Source organism: Microtus pennsylvanicus, chromosome 21 (genome assembly GCF_037038515.1).
Source record: "Microtus pennsylvanicus isolate mMicPen1 chromosome 21, mMicPen1.hap1, whole genome shotgun sequence".
Taxonomy (NCBI): domain Eukaryota; kingdom Metazoa; phylum Chordata; class Mammalia; order Rodentia; family Cricetidae; genus Microtus; species Microtus pennsylvanicus.
In genome coordinates this window covers 16916943-16943587 of record NC_134599.1, presented here as the reverse complement: position 1 = coordinate 16943587, position 26645 = coordinate 16916943, and the positions used below count along the sequence as shown (strand labels likewise).

At 44.4% G+C, this 26645-nt stretch overlaps 1 protein-coding gene across 7 annotated transcripts in view; it reads left to right on the top strand.

The window, feature by feature from the left end:
* Dtnb (dystrobrevin beta) overlaps nucleotides 1–26645 on the top strand; it is a 209024-nt gene that overhangs the window by 155635 nt on the left and 26744 nt on the right. For 5 of the 7 annotated variants that reach the window (XM_075955707.1, XM_075955705.1, XM_075955702.1 and 2 more), the window contains exons 11-15: nucleotides 2058–2147; nucleotides 4688–4775; nucleotides 20079–20164; nucleotides 21112–21225; nucleotides 22748–22844. In XM_075955707.1, coding sequence (XP_075811822.1) covers nucleotides 2058–2147; nucleotides 4688–4775; nucleotides 20079–20164; nucleotides 21112–21225; nucleotides 22748–22844 — 475 coding nt within the window. The remainder of the gene's footprint in view (nucleotides 1–2057; nucleotides 2148–4687; nucleotides 4776–20078; nucleotides 20165–21111; nucleotides 21226–22747; nucleotides 22845–26645) is intronic. The other 2 variants (XM_075955708.1, XM_075955706.1) reach the window with 1 other exon arrangement.

Sequence of the window (26645 nt, the reverse complement as noted above, 5' to 3'; positions counted from 1 at the left end):
CACATGCCAGGGTGCATGTGTGCCCACTCCCCCAAACACATGTACACGTACATCGAATGAGCCACTTTTCTGTTGCCGTGATAGCACTGTGGCCCAGGTGATTGATCATGGAAGAGGTTTGGGCTTATCTTTTCAGAGGGTTAGGAATCCTCCATGGCCAGGAGGCACAGCAGCCAGCAGCAGGCATGGCAGCAGGCACACAAAACTGAGAGCTCCTATCTGCAGATGCAGGCACGGAGCAGAGAGAGCAACCTGAAGTGGTGAGAGGGTTTTGATGGTCAAGTCTGTCCCTGTGACATGCTTTCTTCAATTGACCACCTAAACCTCACCAAACATCGCCACCAACCAGGGACCAAGTGGTGTTCAAATGCTTGAGACCATGCCCGGGGGGGGGGGGGTTGACGGGACACTTTCTCATTGAGTCCATCACATGCTTTAAAAAAGAGAGAGAGAGAGAGAAGAAATTCAGGGCCAAAAAGATGGCTCAGTAGGCAAAAGTACTTGCTGTGCAAGCATCCCTGGGATCCATGAAGAAGCCAGAAAGAATGGTGCATATTTGTAATCCCAGCACATCTACTCCATGATCAGAGGCAGAGACAGAAGAAGACAGAAGAATCCCCTGGGGATTTATAGACCAACTAGCCCACATTGGTCAGCTAACAATTGCCTGTAACTCCAGCTCTAGGAGATTCCTTCCCTCTTTCGGCCTCCAAGGCAACACACTGATGCACACAAATTCATGCTTACACAAGTATACACTTACACATAATTAAAAATAGAAATATTTTTTAAATGCTAGAAACATTCAGGTTTGGTAGCTCACACTTGTAATTCCAGCACTTGGGAGGCAGAGGCAGGTGGATCTCTGAGTTCAAGGCCAATTTAGTCTATGTATTGAGTTCTAGGAAAGTCGGGGCTACATAGTCAGACCTTGATACACACACACATACACACACGCACACGTGCATATACATACACACATACAGAAACAATAAAATGAAAGGATGTGTAAGGGATGTAGGGGGTAGGTGACAACGGAGCAGTATGGCCAATAATATCATCCATAAGTCTGTGATAGAGGTCATCCTGAATGTTGCTGAAGAACAACAAACAAGAATAAAAGCTTAATCATCTAGGTGTAATTACAGAGAGTAGAAAAACAAACCCTACAGAAAACATCCAATGAAACCAAGTATGTGGAATATTCCACAAGGTATCTTGACTTCTTCACAAACATACTAAAGAAGCAGGGGAACGAGAAAACTATTCTGGATTCAAAACATATATATGTCAATCACACACAGACAAGAAAGAGACATATCAACCAAATGTAGTGCAAACCTACTTTGAATGATGTTCTTTTTTGTTTTTTTGTTTTTTAACTGAAAAGGACATTTTGTAAGATCTGAAAATTTTTCAAGTGGGCTTCAGACATTAGGGCACTGTCAAAATTATTAGGTGTAGGGCTGGAGAGATGGCTCAGTGGTTAAGAGCATTGCCTGCTCTTCCAAAGGTCCTGAGTTCAATTCCCAGCAACCACGTGGTGGCTCACAACCATCTGTAATGAGGTCTGGCCTGCAGACATACACACAAAGAGAATATTGTATACATAACAAATAAATAAGTATTTTTTAAAAAATTAGGTGTAGTAACATTGAGATTCATTGAGACATCTCACTATCTCACAGGTACATAGACAGGGGTTCCCTGGTTAAAAGATTGCCTTAGATCTAATTATGATTAAATCTAGGTGCTTAGTCACCTTAGTACAAAGGAAAGGTAACTAAGGAGAAAGGTAACTGGGCAGAACCGGGGAGCAGGGTTCTCCCTTCAGGACATGTTTCGGTCAGCCAAGTCAGAAACAGAAAAGACTGCTGTGTAGTTGTGAGGCAGATCTCCGTGACCTAACACCATATTCCATTATGCATTGTGGTTTTATTGTTTTCCTTATCGTGATTTGTTTGTTTCTTCTACGTTTAAGTTTACTGGTGTTAATCCATGTTCATTTCTCCCTCTGTACTTGCCATGCTTGCTGTCTCTGCTTCCACCATTCCCAGGTTACAGTGTAGCCAGGACATGCCCAATCTCTTGGCCGATGAGCATGCGCTGATAGCCTCCTATGTGGCCCGTCTGCAGCACTGCACACGGTTAGTTGGTAGAGCAGCAGCACCGGGAGCGCAGCCAAGGCTGCTTTGAGGGAGGGGGTGAGATCTGGTTCCTGGGGTTGCCAGCAGGAGAAGCTCTGCATGTGTGGTGTGATTGAACAGCTGCCAGCTGTGATTGGCAGAGTTAATTGCCAAAGCATTGGCTTCCATAAGAGAAGGAGCCTGGCCAAGCCTGGCACTCGCCTCAGCATGGAGTTAGAAAAGTCTCCTCTACAGTAAGGCACAGTCCCTGCTGGTGACACTGGGGAGTCCCGCACACTGAGATGCTTGGAGTTCCAAACTGGAACATTCTCAGAGGAGACGTGGTTTTATGTCCTCTTCTTCAGCAGTTGTCACTGAGGACAGTGTGCCTACGACAGGACTGTTTGGGGCAGTGAGATGGCCCTTGGAAGTGAACATGATAACTAACGCAGGTGGTACAAGGAAAGAACTAGTTCCTAAAAGTGGCCCTCCAGCCTCCACTGCCATGCCGTGGTAGACTGCCAACACACATGCATGCACATACATTACACACTAGACGAATAAAGTAAAAACACACATAAATGGAAAGGACTATTTTAACTGTTGCCTTTTATACCATTCCAATTACCAGTATGACTAAGCAACAGCTTTATTTAGGAGCATTCGCTCTCCTTAAAGTCTTGGGGGAACAATCAGGTCCTACAGACTCCCAGGTGGGTTTATTGGACTTCTCCTGTCGGGGGAGAAAGGAGCTGATAATTGCATACTCTGTCAGAGAATCTCCCTGTGCACCAGATGGTGTCTGTGTTCTTTTTTTTTTTTTTTTTTTTTTTTGGTTTTTCGAGACAGGGTTTCTCTGTGGCTTTGGAGCCTGTCCTGGAACTAGCTCTTGTAGACCAGGTTGGTCTCGAACTCACAGAGATCCGCCTGCCTCTGCCTCCCAAGTGCTGGGATTAAAGGCGTGAGCCACCACTGCCCGGCGGTGTCTGTGTTCTTGTCCCAGTCTCTTGATCTCTGAGAACGAAGTGTTTATCTCAGGCAGGGTAAGTAACGTTCTGTCGGTAAAGGCAGTTGCCCGGGGTGCTTGAAAGCATCTGTGGCAGTAGCAGTATATAGTAGCAGTATACTGCAGAGACCACTATCTGATAGTTCAGCCCATGAGTTTAGGGCAGATATAGCTAGCATCCTCAAGTCCCTGAGCAAGGATTGATGACCATTGGTTCAGAAAGAGCAAGAGGATGGATGAGTACTGCATCCTTTCTGATCCACAGTCTAAGGAAATGAGCCCCATGCTGCTTTGAAGGAATCATAAAGTTCTTGGCTGATTCTGAAACTGTAAGTCAATTGGAACAAATAAACCAATAGTTGTTTTGTTTTATTTTGTGGCACTAAGGATTGACGTGGGGGGCTTCACACATGGTAGGCAAGTACATGACCATTGAGCAATATCCCTAGGTCTCTTTTTATCTTTTATTTGGGAACAAATTACCTAGGCTGTCCTTGAACTCATTTTGGGGTCCAAGCACAACTTATATAATTCTTTTGCCTTAATATCTCACATTGCTCTGGTCAAGTCATCATCCATCCCTGTTTCCCTAAAGCTTCTTAGTCGGCATGGTGGTTCATGCCTGTAATCCCAGCACTCAGGAGGCAGAGGCAAGGAGGGTTACAGTGAATTCAAGGACAGCCTGGGCTACAGAATCAGAGCCTGACTCAAAAAAAAAAAAAGAAGAAAGAAGAAAGAAGAAGAAGAAGAAGAAGAAGAAGAAGAAGAAGAAGAAGAAGAAGAAGAAGAAGAAGAAGAAGAAGAAGAAGAAGAAGAAGAAGAAGATGATTATTATTATCTGGTACCTCATCTACGAGGGTTCTTACATTGTTAGAGTAATGGATGAGGCAGGACACAGTAGTACACACTTGTAATTCCTGTTCTGGGGAGACTCAGGCAGGAGAATTGGGAGCTAAGTGTGGGCAATACAGAAATAACTCACCACCTCCCTACAAAGATGAGAGGAGAGAGGTGGAAGAGGAAGATGGACCGGTTTACTTCAGACTGGCCCCATTTGTGAAATGAGCATTGTACAACAGGAGAAAGGGTGTTAAAGGGGAATGTCTAATACCACGGACTCTTTCCAACAAGACAGTTTTCTTGGCCAACCCTGGCTGGGATTCTTTTTCCTTCAGCCAGTGTTAAGTATTTTCTCAGCCCTCTGTTTTTTATGATCACATAGTTTTCTTAAGTCTCATTGTAGTTCAAGACCTGGCTCTATAAAGTTACTTTTCCCAACCATTTGGTTAGTAATCCCTATCTCGGATTTTTGCAGGATGTCTTTCCTTAACCCTTCATTTAGAAAGAAATTGCCCCTTTGCCGATGTGGATACATGGGGATGGTACATGCAGCCCCATTATTTTCCTGAATCCTTTTGTCTGGGAAGATTTAGCATCTGTGATACAGACGTCTACTAATAATTATCATTCTTAGCTATAAGCCTTTCTCCTTGAAGAACAGAACAAGAATCAGAGATGTCTAATAGACACCTGTTGGATTTTATCTCCTTGGCAGTGTCCTGGACAGTCCTAGCCGGCTGGATGAGGAGCATCGGCTTATAGCACGTTATGCTGCCCGACTGGCTGCAGAGGCAGGCAACATGGTGAGTGAGTGGAGTCTCCCAGGAGAGTACCAGAGTGCAGCATTGTTTGAATACATTGATAATATGTATTCCTTAGGAGAATAGTCATTTTGACACTCACAAGAGGGGGATGCTGGGGAATAGAAGGAGATGTGTAGGAAGAGAATGAAGGAGGCTTTAATTTTATCTGTAATGTTCTTTTTGAAATACAGATCAAGAAGAAAAAAAATCAAACAGAATTTAGTTATTCTAAAATATCAATGCATTTAGTATAAACTCCTAACAATACTGATCAAGGGAAAAGGAAAAGCAATACAAATTACCAATGCCAGGAATGAGAGAAGGGGCATCACTACAGATCTTACAGAAATTGAAAGTATGAGAGGAAATAGTATCTTCAATAAAGTTAATAACCCAGCCAGATGTGGTAGTGAATGCCTTTAATCCCAGAACTTAGGAAGCAGTGGTGAGTAAATCTCTGTGAGTTTGAAGCCAACCTGGACTACAAACTAAATTGTAGGCCAGCCAGGGCTGCACAGTATAACCCTATCTCAAAAACCTACCAAAAAAGAGGTTAATGCAGGTGCAATGTGGATATTTCTTAAAAGATACACAAGAAAATGACATGAAAATTAGCAAAAAAAATCTGTTAAATGTTGGTTAAAAAAATTGAATTTATAATTAGTTTCCCACAAAGAAAACTCTATGCCCTGATGGCTTTACTGTTAAATATATTGTGCTTAAACGATGGGGGGGGGGGTATATGCAAAGGTTAATACTCCATGATCAGTTTAGTTTGTCCAAGGAATGCAAAGTTATATATTATATTAAAATGAAGCCGGGCGATGGTGGCGCACGCCTTTAATCCCAGCACTCGGGAGGCAGAGGCAGGCGGATCTCTGTGAGTTCGAGACCAGCCTGGTCTACAGAGCTAGTTCCAGGACAGGCTCCAAAGCCACAGAGAAACCCTGTCTTGAAAAACCAAAAAAAAAAAAAAAAAATGAATCAGTATAATTCACATGAAGAAATTTGTAAGATCATTTTAGTAGATGCAGAAAAGCCATCTGACATAGGACAAACTTCCTCCCCTGAGCAATGCTTACACAAAAAACTCCTGCTAGTGCCAACATTTAAAGACTAAATTCCAGAACATTCCTTCCTATATGTCCTGCAGATCTAATTTTGCTGTCTATTTACAGTTAGTTACATTACAAAACCTAGCCAGTGCAACACGAAGCATAAATTCTGAAAAGAAGATAAATGGTCTTTGACAGTAAATGACCAACTCCAGAGAGTGCCAGGGAGCCTGTGCACACACTTTACAGTGGAGCTACAAGACAAAGAGTGTCTGAAGAGCACGGGGCGTCCATGGCTCAGTGCCTGAGTGCTTGCCCTGGATTCAGTCTCCAGCACCACCAACCATAACTTTAATAATAATGAAGGGGACTGAAGACTGAAAGGTATAGAACCTTGCTGAAAGAAATTACAGACAGCCTATGTAAATGTAGAGGTGTGTCATGTTGTTGCCTGAAAGATTTGGTGTTGACATAAGTAGATATCTTCAAACTGACTTACAGAGTCAATATCGATCAGAGGCCTAACAAGATTTGGGTTGGATTAGGTTGGGATTGGGGTTTAGGAATCTAAATAACCCTAACTGTCCTCTACGAGGCATATGCTACTATGTCATACTCAACAGCCTTCTGTGTGTTGTTAAATCAGCAAACTCATTTTAAAATATGGTTAGAAAACTAAAGGACCTGTCTTAGTTTGGGTTTCTATTGCTGTGAAGAGACCACAGCAGCTCTTACAAAGGAAAACATTTAATTGGGGTCGGCTTACTGTCTCAGAGGTTTAGTCCATTATTATGGGAAGACAGGGCAGCGTACAGGCAGACATGGTGCTGGAGAAGGAACTGAGAGTTCTACGTCTTGATCAGCAGTCAATAGAAGGAAAGCGCCACACTGGTCATGGCTTGAGCATAAACGACACCTCAAAGCCCACCTCCACAGTGACACACTTCCTCAACAAGGCCACACCTCCTAATAGTGCCACTCCCTATGAGCCAAACATTCAGACACATGAGTCTGTGGGGGCCGTTCCTATTCAAACCACCACAAGACCTAAGGTAACTATATCCGTCTTGAAAAAGAACAGAGTTGCAAATGTCACCCTAGGTGAAACCAAAGCCTACTGTAAAATTCTGTAATTAAGAAAATGAGGTTTATGCCATGACTGCCAGCGCAGTGGCTCTATCTACATCAATATTTGAGGGTGCATTGTGCTATGACTTAAAAATTGCTATGACATGACTACCAATAGGATGTTTTCAGACTCATTATATTGCACGCATATACTTTTGGGTACATAGCCTGTCACTGACTGAACACCATTATGTTTATCATTATGAACATCACTGTATCCAAATAAAGCCAATGTTGAGAAAAAAAAAAAAAAAGAAAATGAGGTTTAGCCATGCATGGGAGGCAGAGGAAGGTGGATCTCTGAGTCTTAGGGGCTACCTTCATCTACAGAATGAGTTTTCTGTCTCAAAAAAACAAACAAGGGCTGGAGAGATGGCTCAGTGGTTAAGAGCACTGACTGCTCTTCCAGAGGTCCTGAGTTCAATTCCCAGCAACCACATGGTAGCTCACAGCCATCTATAATGAGACCTGGCGCCTCCTTCTGGCATGTGGACACACATGGAAGGAATGCAGTACACATAATAAATAAATAAATCTTAAAAAAAAGAATGTTCTGGCTATAAATTTTTTATAAAAAACAAACAAACAAAATAACAGTAATCAGTTGTAATGAATAAGCCAAAGTAAACTCAACTCCTGTCTGCTACACCCGAGAGGGACACAAAAAAATAATCCAAGAACAATTTTGTGTTTTCGAAGAAACTGAGGTCATAAGACTCTTGTTTCCTTGGAGTTTTCTCACAAGCAGTCAGACTTCTCTCTGCACGACTCTGTTCTGTGTGCCTGTGTACCATGTGTGGGAGCTGGCCAGAAGAAGGCATCAGAACCTCTGGAACTAGAACTACAGGTGGTTGTTAACCACCATGTAGATGTTGGGAACTAAACCTGGGTCTTCATGAAGAGCAGTCAGTGCTATTAACTGCCGAGGCATCTCTCTAGCCCCCCAATTTCTCTTTTATAAGTTATTGGGGGTGGTGCTGAGATACCTCAGCAGTTAAGAGCATTTGCTGCTGCTCTTGCAGAGGACTGGAGTTGAGGTCCCAGCACCCACATCAGGCAGCTCACAACAGCCTGTAACTCCAGCTCCAGGGATTCAATGTCCATTTCTGGCCTCTGTAGGTGCCTGCACTCATGTGCAGAAATTCATACACAGAAACACATACATATACAAAATCAAAAATAAAATAATGTTTAACTCAAAAATCAGTCAGTGTGTTAGGGAAATATCAGGCAAAAGTGAAAATAAAATTTCTGAGCTAGAAAATATGTATAAGAAAAATTTCCAAAATTTGAAACAGAGTGGCTTGTGGTGTAAGTCCTGTTGCAGTTCAAGGTCAGCTTGAGCTATATAGAGAGAATTCCAGGCCATCTGGGATATTGTAGCTCATCCAAAGTTCCTAAACATGAGACTCTGAAGTCCACATTCATCTTCACCTGCACTGGAAATTTGAAGCTAATCTGGGCTACATGAGACCCCCAGCTCAAAAGAGGAGAAAAAAGAAAAATTTCCAGCCGGGCGGTGGTGGCACACGCCTTTAAGCCCAGCACTCTGGAGGCAGGTGGATCTCTGTGAGTTTGAGGCCAGCCTGATCTACAGGAGCTAGTTCCAGGACAGGCTCCAAAACTACAGCAAAACCCTGTCTTGAAAAACCAAAAAAGAAAAATTTCCAAAACACAACACAGAGCTGGAAAATCTGAACTTATATTCAGAGATGTGATAGAGAGAGAACCCAACAGTCATCGAATTGGAATCTAAACACTTTAGAATTAGGGTTAGAACCAATGGTTAAAAATTTCCAGAATTTATATAAGACAAGACTCCCCAGGAAGTTCTCAGGAATGGGAAGCACGGGGGGGGGGGGTGCTCTGCCTCTTGATTTAGAGGGCTCTCCTGATGTGCACAGTTACTGGCTTCAGTCTCCAGGACCTTAAGAGAGAGAGAGAAAACATGTTGTTTACAAAGGATTGGTAATTTCTCCACAGCAACAATGGGATAAATTTTCCTAAATGGTGGGGAAACGCTTTTATTCAAAGATAAAATGTCTGAGTACATCCTCTGTTGCTGATGTTTTTGACAAAACTTAAGAATATTCCTTAGAGGGAAAAACAATTGAGTGTCATTACTGCACTGAAAATAACTAGTTAAAATGTTAAAAGGAGAAAGGAGAAACACACTCCTAGGGGCTTGGAAAGGTCACAGTATGCTGCACACAAGAGTAGTGCTAACGACTCACACTTGCTGACTGTGCAAGAGGTGGTGGTCGTTATCCTAAGTGCTTTGCATATCTTAACTAATTGATTATTCAAAATAGTCCTGTTTCCTGTGGCCTGAGAGATGAACACCCAGCGTTGCCGTCTGTAAGTGGCTAAACTGGGGGTGGGGGAAAATGCCGTTTTTATCTCTCAAACACTGATAATTTAACTATTGAAAGTTAGAGTTCTAGAATGAGTTAAAAGGAAAGATGAAGTGGAGCCCAAACCACGAACTCTCAGACACTACCAGGTAAAAAGAAACAGGCATTCCCAGCATTATTTAAGCCTTTGTAAAGGCACGTGGGTGGAAGTGGCGGAGCTCGGAGACTGGTGCTGGAGAGAAGCGAGATTTGACGGTGTGTGCCCAGGGAGATGGACTTGTCTGCCAGAGCTGCTAATGAAGATTCTTGGTGTGGCTCTTCTCCCTAAAATAATCCCTTTGTTTTGTTTTGTTTTGTTTTGTTTTATTGAGAATCTTAACATCAGGTCACATATCTGACTCCAATATTGCAACTCTAAAGGTTGGGGGAATGGAACACTGCAGAACAATGTGGAAGAGGCGGGCAAAGCTTACACAAGCCCTGGGGCACAACTGGTCAAGTAATTTTAAAAATTAAAAATGGGGCAGTGAGTCGAGATGGGTTGCGTTGTGGCTGAATTCTAACGTGTGCTTCATGCTTTTAGATAGCCCTGTTGACCTCACACAGCGCTTTAAAGTACGGTTAAATAAGAGGCAAAGCCTTTTCACCCTGAGGCCCCCTTCTCCTTCACCCATGAACCCAGATAAGGATGCGTACAGGCTGGTTTCCAGCGTAGAATTGTCGGGAAAGCTATCACAGCTGGGATGAGCTGGAGGTCAAGTGCTCAAAGGGTCCCTTTCATCTTAGTTTATTTCGCCAAGTGTGGTTATCTGCTAAACATCAGGACTCTCAAGGATTCTTCTTCACCAGATTTCTGCCTGACACAAAACCCCTAATCCTCTAATCTCACCCTGATACAAGTGCTTTGCATAAAGTGGGTGTAATGCTCTGAAGAGTTTGTTTATGGCCTGGCAGATAGGCTTCGTATTGATTTTGCTCAAAGACCTTCCACAGAGAGAGGCAGGTCAATCGCTGGTGAAGGCGGCACGCACCCTGTACAGTCCCGCCCCCCAGCAGCCACTGGGCAGAGAGGCCGGTCAATCACTGGTGAAGGCGGCACGTACCCTGTGCAGCGCCGCCCCCCAGCAGCCTCTGGGCAGCTTCAGCCTGGGTGCCTAACAGACCTTGCAGCACCTCAGGCTGTCACCTGAAGAAGGGCACTCTGGGTGTCTCAGATGTGCCAGGAGAACTCATTTGTTTTCCTAGAATGCCTAAGATTCTTAAAAAAAAAAAAAAAAGGAAGCGGAAGAGCCTGTAACAGCCACAGCAGAGTCTTCATTCTCTTACCCAGCCCTGGGTGCCATCTGAGCGTTTACTTTGAGGGTTGTCTCACGAAAAAAGAAATCATAAAGCCCATTACAGAAGAGGTGAAAGGGCCGGGAACGCATCACCCATTGTCATTCTTCCTGACTTATAAACATTTCTGAGAGGCTTTCCTCTCATTGTCTTGGTTGCTCGAGGTACACACTGTCTCAGGAGTATCCTTACGCCTTATCAACAGTATCTAAGATGGATTTTGTGTACGCGTGATGACTTCAACCCCCACTAACATAGTCATTGCAAAACCTGGCCGCATATTGTGAAGCACTTTAAAATGTGTAGGCTTTGTCTCTGACCAACTGAATGAGAACCTCTGGGTTTAGGGCCCATCTGTCTTTACTGAAGAAAAAAAAAAAAAACGAAAGGAAGAAAATTTGCTGTCTTCTGATTTACAGCCAGCCTGGGAAACACGGTCTTAAACAGCATTATTGGATTCTGGGGAGAGGTTAATAACCCATAACCCTCCAGTTATCCTCTAGGAGGTAGGATTGTGGGCAGACTGCCCAGGGTACACTGTAGTGGCTTGCAGGGACCTCTCCTTGGACTCATCCTGTCAGCTTCATAAAGGTCAAAGCCACTGGCCTCTTTTTTTAGGAGAGTGCAGAAATGCATGCTAGGCTACATCTGGCTGACTGCCTACTTGCCTTGGACAGGTAGCATTTGCCTAGTTCAATCAAAGGGATCTTGTTTCTTATCCTGTATCTGGCAGATGTGTCTCCACCTCCGTAAGGTGCTGTATGTAGCACTCGGAGACTCTTGAACCTGAGAGGATGCTCATGTATGAGAAGCACTGTCTTTCCTAGGATGAGAGGGTATGCGACCTAAGTGGATCCCACTCCTCATTCTCCATTATTAAAGTTTGCCTCCGGGGCTGGAGAGATGGCTCAGTGGTTAAGAGCATTGCCTGCTCTTCCAAAGGACCCGAGTTCGAGTCCCGGCAACCACATGGTGGCTCACAACCATCTGTGATGGGGTCTGGTGCCCTCTTCCGGCACCAGAATATTGTATATAATAAATAATAAATAAATAATAATAAATAATAAATATTTATATTTAAAAAATAATAAATAAATAAAGTTTGCCTCCCCCATTCCACACAGTCCAGTCTAGGCTGGAACTGGGTTATTCTGTAGTTCCTGCTGTGTGTGTCTGCGTGTGTGTGTGCGTGTGCGCGCGTGCGTGCACACGCGCTTAATGAGGACATCAGAATCTCCTGGAGCTTGAATTACTGGGTAGGAGCTGCCCATTGTGGATGCTGAACTTCAGCCCTCTGGAAGAGCAGCAAGTGTTCTGAACTACTGAGCCATCTCTCCAGCCCCTGGCCTGGATGTTTTACCTAGTCCTCAAGGCGACTTTAGGAGACAGATGAGATTCCTGATGTGATTTGCAAATGAGAAGAAAGGCACCTTGAGTCACCTTGGAGGTCCCCACTAGACTTGATGGCGAATATAGGTCTGCATGACTCCGTGTGTAGTAAAGATCTCCTTGTGCCTTTACAGCGTTCGTTTTTTGAGACAGGGTTTCTCTGTAGCTTTGGAACCTATCCTGGAAGTAGCTTTTGTACACCAGGCTGGCCTTGAACTCACAGAGATCCACCTGCCTCTGCCTCTCGAGCACTGGGATTAAAGGTGTGCCCCACCACCGTCCGGCCAGCAGTGGTGTTTTAACAAAACATATCACTAGTGTTTCTGGTATTCAGTGCTAAGTAAATTGGGGGGGGGGTGTTGTTTGTTTGGGATTTTGTTTGGGTTGGGTTTTTTGAGACAGTGTCTCATGTACCCCAGATTGGCATCAAACTTAATATGGAGCCGGGACTGACCTTGAATTCACAATCCTCCTACTTTTACCTCCCAAGTGCTGGGACTTAAATTGATTTGCTTTTAAAAATTGTTTTGTTTGTTTATTTGGGTGAGGTATAGCGGCCAAAGAAGTACTTGCAAGATTCAGTTTCTTCTTTCCCCATGTGGGTCTCAGAGACTGAACACCTGTCATCAGCTTTGGCAGAGAGAGAGAGGGAGAGGGAGAGGGAGAGGGAGAGAGAGAGAGAGAGAGAGAGAGAGAGAGAGAGAGAGAGAGAGTGCTGGAGAAATGGCCCAGTGGTTAAGAGCACTGGGTCACTCTTTCAGAGAACCTAGGTTTGTTTCCCAGCACCCATATGACAGGTTCCAGGGGACCTGACTCCCCCTTCTGACCTCCACTGCCACACATGTGGTGCATAGACATGCATGTAGGCAAAAACACTCATACACATAAGCCGGGCGGTGGTGGCGCATGCCTTTAATCCCAGCACTTGGGAGGCAGAGGCAGGCGGATCTTTGTGAGTTCAAGACCAGCCTGGTCTACAGGAGCTAGTTCCAGTACAGGCTCCAAAACCACAGAGAAACCCTGTCTCGAAAAACCAAAAAAAAAAAAAAAAAAATCAATCTAACACAAAGCCACAAGCACATAGGAAACATTGTAAGATGCTAGAGTTCTGTCTGTTCCAGAAACTCAGAGTTCTGACTGCTTGAGCAGCGCTTCAAATGTTGTCTGCATAGTAAAATATCCGACAACTTGGAAATGTATATTTGTGTGTGTGTGTGTGTGTGTGTGTGTGTGTGTGTGTGTGTGCCAGTATACACTCTGCGTGCAGGAACCTAAGCATGTCTTTTATCACCTGTTGCAGACCAACCAAGTTTCAGAAGTCAAAAGAGCTTCAGGGTTCAGGTTTTTATTTAAGTAAACCCAGAATTAGCTTTTATTTAGCAGTTGAGTAAATCTTGATAATTTGTTTTTCTTCTATAAGGTAGGCTAATGAAGGGCCTATTAAAGGACAAAGCAAGGTTAAAGAGTAAAAGCACTTTCCCAGGGGGCCAACTGTGGAGAGAAGCTCAGAGGGACAGCATAGAAACTGAAACTGTTGCCTTTGCTGAATTTTAAAGACGTCTAACATGGCAGGTGTTTGTGACTTATTCCACTGGATACATTGCAATCACCTGGAGAGATCTCAGCCTCCCAATGCCCAGGCTTTATTATCCCAGACCAGTTACAGCAGTCTTAGCTGGAGCTGGGGAGATGGCTCGTTGGTGAAGAGCACTGGCTGTTCTTTCAGAGGACCTGGTTCCCAGCACCCACGTGGCAGCTCACAGCCCATAGCAGTTCTGGGTGTTGGGACCAGGAGGCTCCCTTCCGACCGCTGCAGGTTCCTGTGTTTTAAACTGTCTCCTACATCTTTATGGTTTTATTTTTAGATTTATTTTCAAAACAAAACAAAATATAGACAGCTGAAAAATTGCAAGCCTGAGTTAATCAAACTCAAAGTGAGGGGCTGTTTTCCACCCGTGAAGTCTGAATCCTAAGAGAGAATCAAGTTTTTTCTTCATAGACACCAACCTCATGAGGACAACTTCCACCCACAAGCTGTGACAGTGGAGAAAGGATTTCTAGGACTTCGGGGTTAAAGTTCAGCCAGTTCCACTGGGGTTGGGGGCATTCAACTTTCAGTTTTGTGAAAGTTTTGTTAAAGTCCTGAGAAGCTATTTATTCAAAAGTGCTCAAATTTTCTCCATCTTTTTATTTGTTTTGCTTTCTAGTTTTTCTTTTTTTTAAATTTAAAAACTTTTTTTTATGTGTATGAGTGTTTTTTATGCATTGCAGTATGTATATGTGTGTACCACAGCCTAGCCAGTTTGGATGTTCACCTTCCTAGACCTGGATGGAGGGGGGAGGACCTTGGACTTTCCACAGGGCAGGGAACCCTGACTGTTCTTCGGACTGGAGAGGGAGGGGGAGAGGAGTGGGGGGAGGGGAGAGGAGCTGGAGGAGGGGGAGGGAAATGGGAGGCTGGGAGGAGGCGGAAATTTTTTTATTCAATAAAAAATAAAAAAAAAATCTCCTGGAAACTGGAGCAATGATCCTGGGGAGCCGCTCTGTGGGGTTTGGGAACTAAATCCACCAGTGCTCTTGACCACCGAGCCATCTCCGTAGCCTTCGTGTTTGAGACAAGGTTGGTTGCACTCTGCATCCATGCTAGCGGGGAACTCACTCTGTAGCTCAGGCTAGCTTTGCCTTGTGGTAATATTCTGTCTCAGCCTCCCTAGTACCGATATTACTGGCATGAGCCACTGCACTGGGCTTAATTTTTTGTTGTTTCATTTTGAGCTTCTCGGGTCCCCTTCCACAGCCCCAGATTTGACCAGAGTTTCCTCCCCTGGAAGCCTGGGTAGGAGGAAGGGGAGAGGTCAGGCTCTGGTTAAAGGATTTGCTGTGTAATAGAAGCTCTCTTCCATGAAGGAGATGTTGGCCAGCTGATCAAAGGCTGGCTTTAAATATTTAAAGAGCTGTTTACTGAAGTATAAAATATGACAAATGTTTTGCATAAAGATACTTCAGCAACAGAAAAGAAAATGTCGTTTAGAGGCAGTCAGTGTGGCAGAGCCCCGTAACGAATTAGTGTGAGCTTATGGAAATTTATTTTCGTACTGTCTGCGTAAAACACTCATTTTGTTAAAGCAGGTTAGAATGGGAACCATAAACACGAGCCGAATGTCTCAGCACTTCTTTACATACACTCACGCATATTTTCATGATGAGGTCTCCTAAACCAACTTGTCTCCTTTGCATAAAGCGTTCTTTCTTTTTTTCCCCCCAGGGTCCCTTTTCAGCCCTGTGCTGAAATGACTGCATAGGAACTGATAAACTCATGACTGTTGATTCTTCTTCCTCACTTTCAAGCCTTTAAGCTGCCTCAGCAGGGTCAGCTGTCCTGGCGCCAGCCCTTCTTTTTCTGCTGCACGTGCTCTTCCCCAGGCATCTAACTTGCTGCGCATGCTCAGAAGCACTTGGCTGGCGGAACCTCAGTCCCAGTCACCACCTTACTTCCTGTGCCTGTTAATACTAGCGTGTGTTTATTTACTTTGGTTTTGTTTTTGCTTTCGAGACAGAGTTTCTCTGTGTAGCTTTGGAGCCTGTCCTGGAACTCGGTCTGTAGACCAGGCTGGCCTCGAACTCACTAAGATCTGCCTGTCTCTACCTCCCGAGTGCTGGGATTAAAGGCGTGCGCTACCACTGCTGGACTTGTGTTTATTTACTTACTTCTATTACTTTTTTGTTTGTTTTTTTCTGATCTCCGCCGATGTATTGTGGGCTCCTCGAGGTGAGGTTTTTTTCCCATTTACCTAGGCATCACTAGCTGTCTGGGCACTGAGGAGTCAGGAAATGAATAAATTGATTTTGTTCTTGAAAGAAATTATTTAGGGTCTCTTCTAGATAACGTATCCAGTGTCTTTATGAATTAATCATTCTATTTCTGTGTTAGCCTCTTCAGAGTCCAGAAGTTATTTCAAGAAGGGAGACTTGCCTTTGTTTTATTATGTTGTGATGTTGTGACTGTTATTATTAAGGAGACCCATAGTGTTTGAGATAGTGTGCCTGTTATATAGTATATAATATATACTAGTCCATTTTTCATTGCTAGAACGCCTAAAGAAAAAAAGGCTTGTTTGGACTCAATATGCTGGTGGTCTAAGGTCAAAGACCAGCATCTGGTGATGGGATGGAAGGGTCCTGGGTCAGCCCAGAGCATCACATGGCAGGAGACAGAGATGAATGTATGTGTGTCCTCTGTAGAGCAAACTGATCAAGAACTCATAGAGATCTGCCTGCCTCTGCCCTAGAGTGCTGAGGTTGAAGGCCTATGCCACCACTTCTATCTACATTTTGATCAAAGGAGACAGGCCACACTAGACACTCACTAGGGCTGGGTTGGGGGTTCTGGGAGTGCAGGCAGTGGGAAAGCCCAGCCCCATTCTGTATGCAGGAACTGTTGCTTGCTCACTTCTGTTTGAGAAACATATTTCTGGGAGCTAGGGAATCTTGCCCGCTTAGGGGTCTCTACTGATGGCTTTGGATTCCTACTTCAGCCTCCACTACAGAAGTCACCAGGTTTACAGTCAGATACCAAAAGTACCGAGGGTTATCTTGACAGTCCCAGTGAATGACACCAAGCATGCGTGTTTTCATACACAAACCCTTCCCACATCTGTAATTTTCCCTGCTCTTACCCTAACAGAAGCTATGACTTTTAATTCCACTTTTTTCTTTTCAATTTGAAACTGATTTCAAATAGCCAGGTTCATTCTCAGGCCATCTTTGGTGAGGTTCAACTCGAGTTCTCACGTGACGCTAAATACAGTGTGGGGAGTTTGCTCAGCTGACCGCTGGTCCACACTTCCAAGGAAAGAAGAAAGTTATCTTGTTTTTAATTTTTATTTTAAAGAAGAAAAATATCAGATGATCTGGTTAGTCAGGTCGGCTGTGCTGTTTTGCCCGTTTATTTATTTTTTTTTATTTTTATTTTTTTATTTTTTTTGGTTTTTTCGAGACAGGGTTTCTCTGTGGTTTTTTGCCCGTTTATTTAGAAAGCACCCCATGAAAAGAGTTATTGAATCTTCAAGCTCCGGGCAGGGTATTAGGTTCTTGCTTCTTGTAGGTTGTGCTTGAGACAATGCAGAGAAGGTGCGAGTGAGCATGGCTGGCAAGGAGCCTAATTGAGAGCTTCCGTTGTAGTTGCTGAGTCAGAGGGAAACAACACCTCATTATCCCCTTTCCTTTCTGTGTTCCTTGGCTAATACACGTCCTGTTGCCACGGGGGGGGGGGGGGGTGATCTGGTTCAGTCTCACAGGACCCAGGCTAGCCTTGGACTGGCTCTGTAGCTGAGGATGACCTTGAACTCCTGACCCTCTTGCCTCCACCTAAGTGTGAAGATTATAAGAATGTCACCACACCTGGTTTTACGTGGTGTTGGGATGTGTGTGTCGGAGATCAAACCCAGGGTTTCATATATGCAGGGCAAACACTCAGTTGAGCTAATCCCTGAGCCCTGACCCACTCTGTGCAGTATGTATATGGGTCTGTTTCTAAACAATTGATTATTGTTGTTTTCTACCTATTCTTGAAGGAGCTAGCAAGGGTACAAATCACACGTCATGGTCTCTTCAAAGATAATACAAATAATGATTCCGCATATGACAGTGTGCTCAGCATTAGTTCTTAAAGAATCTACATGAGGGGCTGGAGAGATGGTTCAGTGGTTAAGAGCACTGGCTGCTCTTCCAGAGATCATGAGTTCGATTCCCAGCACCTATATGGTGGCTCACAACCATCTGTAATGAGATTTGGTGCCCTCGTCTGGCCTGCAGGCATACATGCAGGCAGAACACTCTATACATAATAATTAAATAAGTCTTCAAAGGAAAAAAAAAGAATCCACGTGAGATACCACCTCACACCCATGAGAATGACTCCTCAGAAAGATGAACAAATGTTGGCAAGCATGCGAGGGACGGGGCTGGAGAGATGGCTCAGCCGGTTAAGAGCATTGCCTGCTCTTCCAAAGGTCCCGCGTTCAATTCCCAGCAACCACATGGTGGCTCACAACCATCTGTAATGAGGTCCGGTGCCCTCTTCTGGCCTTCAGGCATACACACAGAAAGAATATTGTATACATAGTAAATAAATATTTATTATTTATTATAATATGTATACAATATTTAAAAATAAATATTTTTTAATAAAAAAGTAAAAAAAGCATGCGAGGGAAAGGAGGGATTCCATACAGTGTTGTTTGGAATCAGTCCTACCCTTTAGGAAAAGTCTCTTGAAAGGCAGTTAGCCTGTGACTCAGCAGTTTTCCTTCTAGATGAGTATTCGAAAGGAAGAACATATTTCTATACAAGTGTGGAAAGAACCCAAATCAGCTGATAGAAAAACGCGGGATATTTATATTGTGGAATATTATTTATCCATAAAAAAGAAATACATATTTGTGACATAATACAAGTGAAGCTTGAACGCACCTTGCCATGTTAAAGAAGTCATATATAAAGGCTATATAGATTGTATTTTTGTATAATATACAGAATTAGTAAAACTACAGAGACAGAAAGAATGGTGGTTCACAGGGCAAGCAGAAATAGATCATGGTTGCTAATGGGCATGGATTGGGGGATAGTAAAACTTTGCTGGAAATACAGGGCGGTGATGGTTTCATAGTCCAAACACACTAAAAACTACTAAACTGTATATTTTAAAAGGTCGGGGGCTGGGGATTTGATTCAGTTAGTCAGTGCTTGCCCAGCATGTACAAAGCCCTGTGTTCAACCCCCAGCACAGCATAAACCAGGTGTGGTGCCAGATGCCAGTAAGCATTTGGGTGGTAGAGGGAAGAGGATCTGAGGTCCAGGGTCATCCTTGGATACATAACATTCTAGGCAGCATCAGATCCCGTCTGAAGCAAAGGGCATGGGGCAGATTTAATGAAACGTAAGCTCACTCCTATTTAAATAAAGGAAACCTCACAGTTACAGCCTTTACAGTAAGGATGTTGAAACAAGAAAAGATTTTAACAGCTTTCAGTGAGACTACTATGCCTTGGAGCTGTGGAGATGGCTTAGAAGTTAAGATCACTGGTTGATCTTCTAAAGGACCTGGGTTTGATTCCCAGAACCCACGTAGTAGCTAGCAACCCTTTGCTACTCCAGTTCCAGGAGTTTTGTAGGCGCCAGGCATACAGGTAGTTCACAGACATGCATGTGTGCAAAACACCCATATACATAAATATATTAAACAAAAAGAGCAAAAAGAAATAGGAATCATTAGATATCGCCAGAGGGAGATAAGGTGGTTCAGCTACTTTGGGAAACACTGTGAGCATGCAGCTCAGCAGCTCCATGTCAGTGTACTTATTGAGAAGAAATATCAGGTTTCTGAGTGGGTAAAGGCTCTCTCCTCACCAAGGCTGAGTGCAGCCCTGGAACCTACGAGGTAGAAGGAGAGAGAAATAGCTCATGCATATCCTCTCACCTCACACCATAACATGCACGCTCACACTCACAGTGGCGTGTGCACACACACGTGCAAAGTAAGAAAACAGTGTATATTGATATTAAACCCTGTAAGTAAAAGTCCAGCACTGCTTCCATCTGTGGTTGCCAAAAGCTGGAAGCAAGGGGCGGGGGGGAATACTCCTCAGCAGTAAACCTCCTGCTGCATGGGGACCAGAACTATGCACGGGGCGATTCTGTAGGGTGATGTTTCCAAGAAGGCAGAGCCAGGTAGAAAACCAACCCATCAGTGCCCAGCGGTTGCTCACTCTGCCCTCGCTCTAGCTCATTCGACGTAGTGGTAGCAACTGCGGAAAAACTGACCTAAGGGATTATTTTATGGTGATGGAAAATGTTCTAAAACTGGATTGTGGTGGTTGGTTATACAAATGTTTAAATATGCTAAGACTGTTGGGTTGGATGGGTTTTATGGTATGCAAACGAAACCTCAAAAATTGATTTTTTTTGAAAAATTAACAGTCAGTCTCAGACTCTGGATATTTAAATTTGGGGAAAAAAAAACAAATAACTTCTCTCCACCATAGACCCGTCCTCCCGCTGACGCCAGCTTCAACTTTGATGCCAACAAGCAACAGAGACAACTCATTGCAGAACTGGAAAACAAGAACAGGTGAGAACTCACCTGTTTCCCACGGCCAGGAACATCGCCTCACAGACTACTTGGCTAGTTTGCTTGCTCTTTTTCCTTCTCTGAGATGATCCCTTGTAACCGAGGCTGACAGGCTGTAACACAAGCTGACTTTGCTATCTTGACCCTCCTGCCTGCCCCCTCAAGTGCTAGGATTACAGACATGTCACCACACCCAGCTCTATATGACCCCTCAGTAGACAGGAGTAGCTCAGGACCGGGAGATAACACTGCATGCTGTTGGTTCAGATTGACCTACGCTCTGATCTACCTCTAGAGAGTCTCTGTTTGGGGACTCCTCCCATCCACCAGTGTGTCCCCTACAGTTCCTTACCCCAAGGGTGTCCCTCACAGTTCCTTGCCCCACTCCTTCCCAGTAGCATTTTGCTCTGTCTTAGCAGCTTTTCGTGGCCTTTTACATTGCATGTTAGTCTCATTTTATTTTAAAAGGCCATTTTAAAGGTTGCTAAAAGACCTGGGGATCACACATTACATCACTGTGCAGTGAGAGGTAGAAACCAGAACGAGGAGACTGACCCTTGTGTAGCATGCTCTGGGGAGGAACTGGCAGCAACCTCCAGTCAGGAGCCAGGAATCAAGCGAAGGGAGAGAGTGGAGGAAGCATTGGGGAGTCCGCATAGGACCTACATCAGGAGGTTTTAAAGAGTCCTTTCCCTGAAGTGGAGCAGGGTAAATAAAATGTTGCAGTTGTCATTTCCCCTTCCTGGAGAGGGTTCAAGGTCTTGAGAAGAATGTTGTCTCTGGGCAGAGCACCTGAGGAGCCATCAGGTGAAACGGTTGAGGAGGTATCCATTTCCCACTTGGAGGATTAGTAGCCTCAGAACAGAGAGTAAAGGAGGCACTGAGGGGGTGAAAACATCTACTGGGAAGAAAGAGCTGTCACTAACAAGCGCCTCTCGCCATCTCAGAGAGATCCTGCAGGAGATCCAGCGCCTACGGCTGGAGCATGAGCAGGCTTCCCAGCCCACTCCTGAGAAGGCCCAGCAAAACCCCACGTTGCTAGCGGAGCTGCGCTTGCTGAGGTAAGTATGCATCCACCCGCTCCCAAACAACAGCCTGTGGTGGGAATTTCCGTACTGGGGGACCAAACGAGGGGCTAGAATCTGTTCGTTAGTAGACTGCCTAAGAGTTCCACAAAGCACACGGGAGAATGACCAGACCTGTAATGAGTCATTTTCCTCTCTACCACAGAAACACGTGTGTTCCCATAAGTGTAGACATTATGGAAACCAAACTCAATGTCTTAGATCTTACCAGAGCTCAAGAGATTCTTGAATAGTGTGCCTATCTGTTCCTGTTGTAGCATTTAGAATTCTACATGTGATTCTTGATTTGGTGGTGGGGGGGTGGGGGGTGGGGTGAGATAAGATCTCATTCTGTAGCCCAGGCTGGCTTTGAACTTGTGGTAATATTCCTTCTTCAGCCTCCCCAGGGCTAGGATTATAGGCCTACACCACAGCATCTGGGATACACATAGCTGAATAGAATGGAATTTTTTAGTGCTTTCTTTATAGCCTTAACCGTGATTTCTTTTAGGTAGGGAACAATAATTATTAGATCTCTACTTGTATCTGTCGTTTAGGTTCTTATCATCAAGAAATAAAGCATAAAGAGTTGAGACCAGCCGGGTGGTTTAAAGGAGCACACCTTTAATCCCAGCACTTGGGAAGCAGAGGCAGGCGGATCTCTGTGAGTTCGAGGCCATCCTGGTCTACAAGAGCTAGTTCCAGGACAGACACTGAAAACTAGAGAGAAACCCTGTCTCGAAAATCAAAAAAAAAATAGTTGAAACCATTCAAATGAATACAATTAGCCAGCATCGAGTGTCCTTTTCCCCAAAGCTTCATTTCAGGCTGGACATATCTTTAATATATCAGTGCATACCTTTAACCCAGCACTTGAAGCAGAAGCAGGAGGATCTCTATGAGTTCAAGGGTAGCCTAGACTACATAATAAGTTCCGGGCCAGCCATGGATGAATAGTGAGACTTTATCTCAGGAGAAAAAAAATCCTCATTTGAGTTTGGGATTTAGTTGGGCTGTGTTTTTGGTGGCCCATTGTTCACTGTCACACATAGGGTAAGCGCTTTACTAAGAAAACCTGAGGAAACAGATGCTGACTCCAGCAGAGGGGAAGAGGCAGCCATCAGCGTAAGGCACACTTGTTTCCTTTCCTCTGCTCCCAGCTCAGGTACAGGTGACAACTTTTGGATCTCGAAAAGCAAAAACTGAGCCGGGAGGTGGTGGCACACACAAAGCTCTGGGTTCAGTCCCAGCACAGCATAAACCAGGCATGGTAGTGCGTGCCTGTAACCCCAGCACTTGGGCGGCTGAGACAAGAGAATCAGAAGCAGCTCAGGGTCACCCTCAGCTGCAGAACAGTTAAGGTCAGCGTGTGACGAAGGAGACAAAGCAAGGCGGGATCCGCTTGTGGGATCCGCTTGTACTATTTCATGCCCTTTTGGTTTTGACCTGGATGTGTGAGTTCAGGACCTGCCAATCACAGAGCTCTGTTTCTGATGGGATCCTTCCACCCTTCGGACAGGCAAAGGAAAGATGAACTGGAGCAGAGAATGTCAGCACTGCAGGAGAGTCGGCGGGAGCTGATGGTGCAGCTGGAAGGGCTGATGAAGCTGCTAAAGGTAAGAACCTGTGCGCTCTCCTCCCGCTGCCTCTCACAGAGGCTTGACCGCAGGGCCCGAAGACCGTTTCCAAGTACGCTTGCACAAGTGTAACCTGATTGGGGTATCAGTCATCGAAGTTAGCGCCTTCAAAATGCCTCAGCTGTAAAGGCGCTTGCTGACAAGCATGATGACCTGGGTTCAAACCCTAGGACCCTCAGGGTGGAAGAGGAGAACTAGCTCCTGCAAAGTGTCCTGACTTCTGCATGCACATACACGAACATATATACACACAGTTAATAAATGTAAATAAAATAAAATAATAGCATTAGGACTAGAGTAATGTTCTTTTTTTTTTTTTTTTTTTTTTTTTTTTTGGTTTTTTGAGACAGGGTTTCTCTGTGGCTTTGGAGCCTGTCCTGGAACTAGCTCTGTAGACCAGGCTGGTCTCAAACTCACAGAGATCCGCCTGCCTCTGCCTCTAGAGTAATGTTCTTAAGTAATTGCTTTGGCTCAGTGGTTAAGAGCACTCACTGCTCTTCCAGAAGACTCACATTCTATTTCCAGCCCCCACATGCAGCTCACAACTATTTGTAACTCCAGTTCCAGGGGATCCAACACCCTCTTCTGGCCTCCATGGACATCAGGCCCACAAGTGGTGAACATAATAAATGCAAGGAAAATACATAAAAGTAAAATAATTGCAAATAAGGATATTTGTCAATCAGGTATTAACTATGTATAAGTGAAAATTATTTCTCAACTAAGTTTCTTTTAAGACAAGTTTTCAAACAGCCTACCTAAACATTTGACAAATGTCAATTGTCCTCTTTTTAATAAGAAGTACAGCAGCAAACTGTGTTAGGATGTTTGCAGAGAAACAGCACCAACAGGATATTTATAGCTATATAAAGGGATTTATATGGCAAGGGGCTTGCTCTATCATGGAGGCAGAGGACTCTGCTAGGGAGACACAGGAAAGCCATGGTGTGATCCAGTGTGTCTGGAGGCCTGAGAACCTGGGGTACTGACTCTGTGTCCCCAATCAGTCCAGAAGGTGACTTGTAAGGAATGGGTGTTGGGTCGACCTTACTCCTGAAGTCTTGGTGGGACAAAGCCAGGTATAGATAAGAAACACTGCTCCCCAAGAGAGAACACACTTGTTTTCTCTGCCTTCTGGTTCTATCCAGTTCCTCTGTGGTCTGGATGGCGTCTTTCCCTGTTGGCTGGAAGCAGATCTTCTGTCCTTGCTCTGCTGGTTCCAGTACCAAGTTCTTTTCAGTATTCTCAGGGGCAGGCCTGGGAATACTGTATTTCTGTGGATATCCATTAGCCCGGTGAGGTGGACACAAAGGGAAACATCACGTAAACCAGCTTACTCATCCTGATTCTGAATAGTAAGTAACTCTACTACTGGGAGGCGGGGATCAGAATATCCACTCTAGGCTTAGTGTATAGGGGACGTGGATAAATTCACACTTTCGGCTTTTCCACTTTCTGCTGAGAAGTACATTATAGCCCCTTACTCTAGATAAGAGGAAGGCAATGGTTGGCATTAAACACCCTCTCCTGCACAGCATGTTTGCGCTGAACACTCAGCGGATTGTCTAGCAGAGATTCGAGGATGGTTGCCTGTGCCCGTGTGGTTGATGTTCAAGGCTGTGCCCCCACCACATCGTACAGTGTGCCACACAGTTCTCTGAAGAGAGGGAGCTAAATCTGTGACAAAGAGGAGTTGTTAAAGATATAAGAAAAAATAAGTTTGAGACAATACTTGGCAAGCTAGGAGAGCAAGAGACCAGATGATAATAGGAGACTCGTGTAATCACGTGACCAGGTCAGAGGTAACAAAGGTCCAGCTAGGAGTGGTAACTCTAGAAAGCCGGAGCTGAGACGTCTCCTCAGTGTCTACGTCGGCAGCCAGCCCCTTAGTCGCAATAAAGTGGGTTCTGGCGACTAGCAGGAGTGTTATGTTTGTGTTGGAAACTGATGTCTTACTTCCTCAAGCAATTACTTCTTTTAGTCCTGAGCTGAGGTTTTTTCCCTAGCTTGGTCCTGGTATTTGGTTTATTTTACATGGACGGACGTGCTTCTGCACAGACCCCGTTACAGATTTCCCCTCAGAAACATTTGATGTGCAAGGGAGTCTAATTTCAAGAAAATCTTATTCCAGAGACTTGGTTGGTCCAGTTCCCTGACGATGTCAACCCTCAGCTCAGGGGCCCCATCCCCAACTCACAGCAGCAGCTGTGTACATAAACATTTGTCCCATGTGATACCTCTCGCCTTGTGAGGTGTTGAAAACTCCACCGTATGGAGCGGGCACACTTGGAGGCCAGGAGATGCTGTGAGCATGCCCCTCCCTGTGTCAGCCTCTTTCAGGGAGAAGTGCCCACATGTAGACGGGCAGGTGCCCAGCTGTGATTTTTGGTTTGCTTTACTTTGGTCTTACTATGTACCTTAGCTGGCCTGGAATTCAGAGATCTGCCTGCCTCTACCTCTCAAGGGCTGGGGTTACTGTGTACCACTGTGCCCTCTTCTGACCCTCTGAGTGCACCTGTATGACAAGCAGGTGCACACATATACACATAAGTGAAAAATAAATCATAGACCAGATGTGGTGGTCCACGCCATTAATCCCAGTACTTAGGTGGCAAAATCTGGGAATCTCTGAGTTCAAGGGCAACCTGGCCTGCATAGTGAGATTCTGTCTCAACATAGTGATAATAATTATTATTAATTATTATTATGTGTGTATATTTTTTCAAGTTCCTAGATGTCATGTTAAATATTTGATGAATAATGACTAGACTCAGTCCCTGTCACCAAGGAGTGTCTACAGTCTTCTCATTAGTTTTTTTTCCCTTAATGATATAATGACATTGACACTCAGGTACCATGTTCTATATGTTTTCTTTATATTTTTTCTTGATTATCAATATGTAACTAACCTCTGTCTCAAACTACTTATTTAATCTGTAAGTAATTATATGTCAGTATTTCTGTTTCTAACTCTTGTTTCCAACATTTTTACTTCATTCTAATTCTCGAATTTTGCTTTTGCTTTTGTGTTTCTTTTTGATACAGACTACCATAGGACTTACCTATAGCTCTAGGCTGGCCTTGAACTCATGATCCTTCTGCCTCAGCATCTTAGAGTTCTGGGATTGCAGGCATTAACCCCTCTGCTTGAGCTAGATTGCTAGTCATTTTGTAGAAGATGGCAGTTACTATGCTATTACTACTTCCACCACATGGAAGAGATAGATTCATGTGTTTTAGATTTGTGCCCCATCACTAAGATGTTATGACCCCTTTGAATCAGGTTAGTACTATCTCTTTTTGTCAGTCCATGTTGACTGGTCCTAGCAGACTGATACAGAATGCTCTCCGACCTTATATCTGACCTTTTTACTGTGTTGACAGAGCCCTAGAGGCTTTGTGTGACTAGTTTTTTTGAGTTTGGGTGCCACCAGTCTAGGGAACACTTTGCCAGAATCTACTCTTTTAATATTGTCCTGTTCATCAGCCCATTCTAGCCTGACCCAGGCCTCCCAGATAAGAAAGAATGGTTTTATGGCCTGGGACAACCTCCACGGCAGAGTGAGCATGGTGTGGTCCTGAAACATCGTTTCTGAAATTTCCATACTTCATTTCATTTTTTCCTTTCAAGACTGACCTTGAGACGGTCCTTTTCCCTAAGCCTCCCAAAGTGCTGGGAATACAGGTATGGGCCAACACAGCAGCTTCCCTGTTCTGTTAAGCCAAAACTGTGGTTTCTTCAATACCAGACCTGAGGTACATGGTGATACTTAGTGTTCT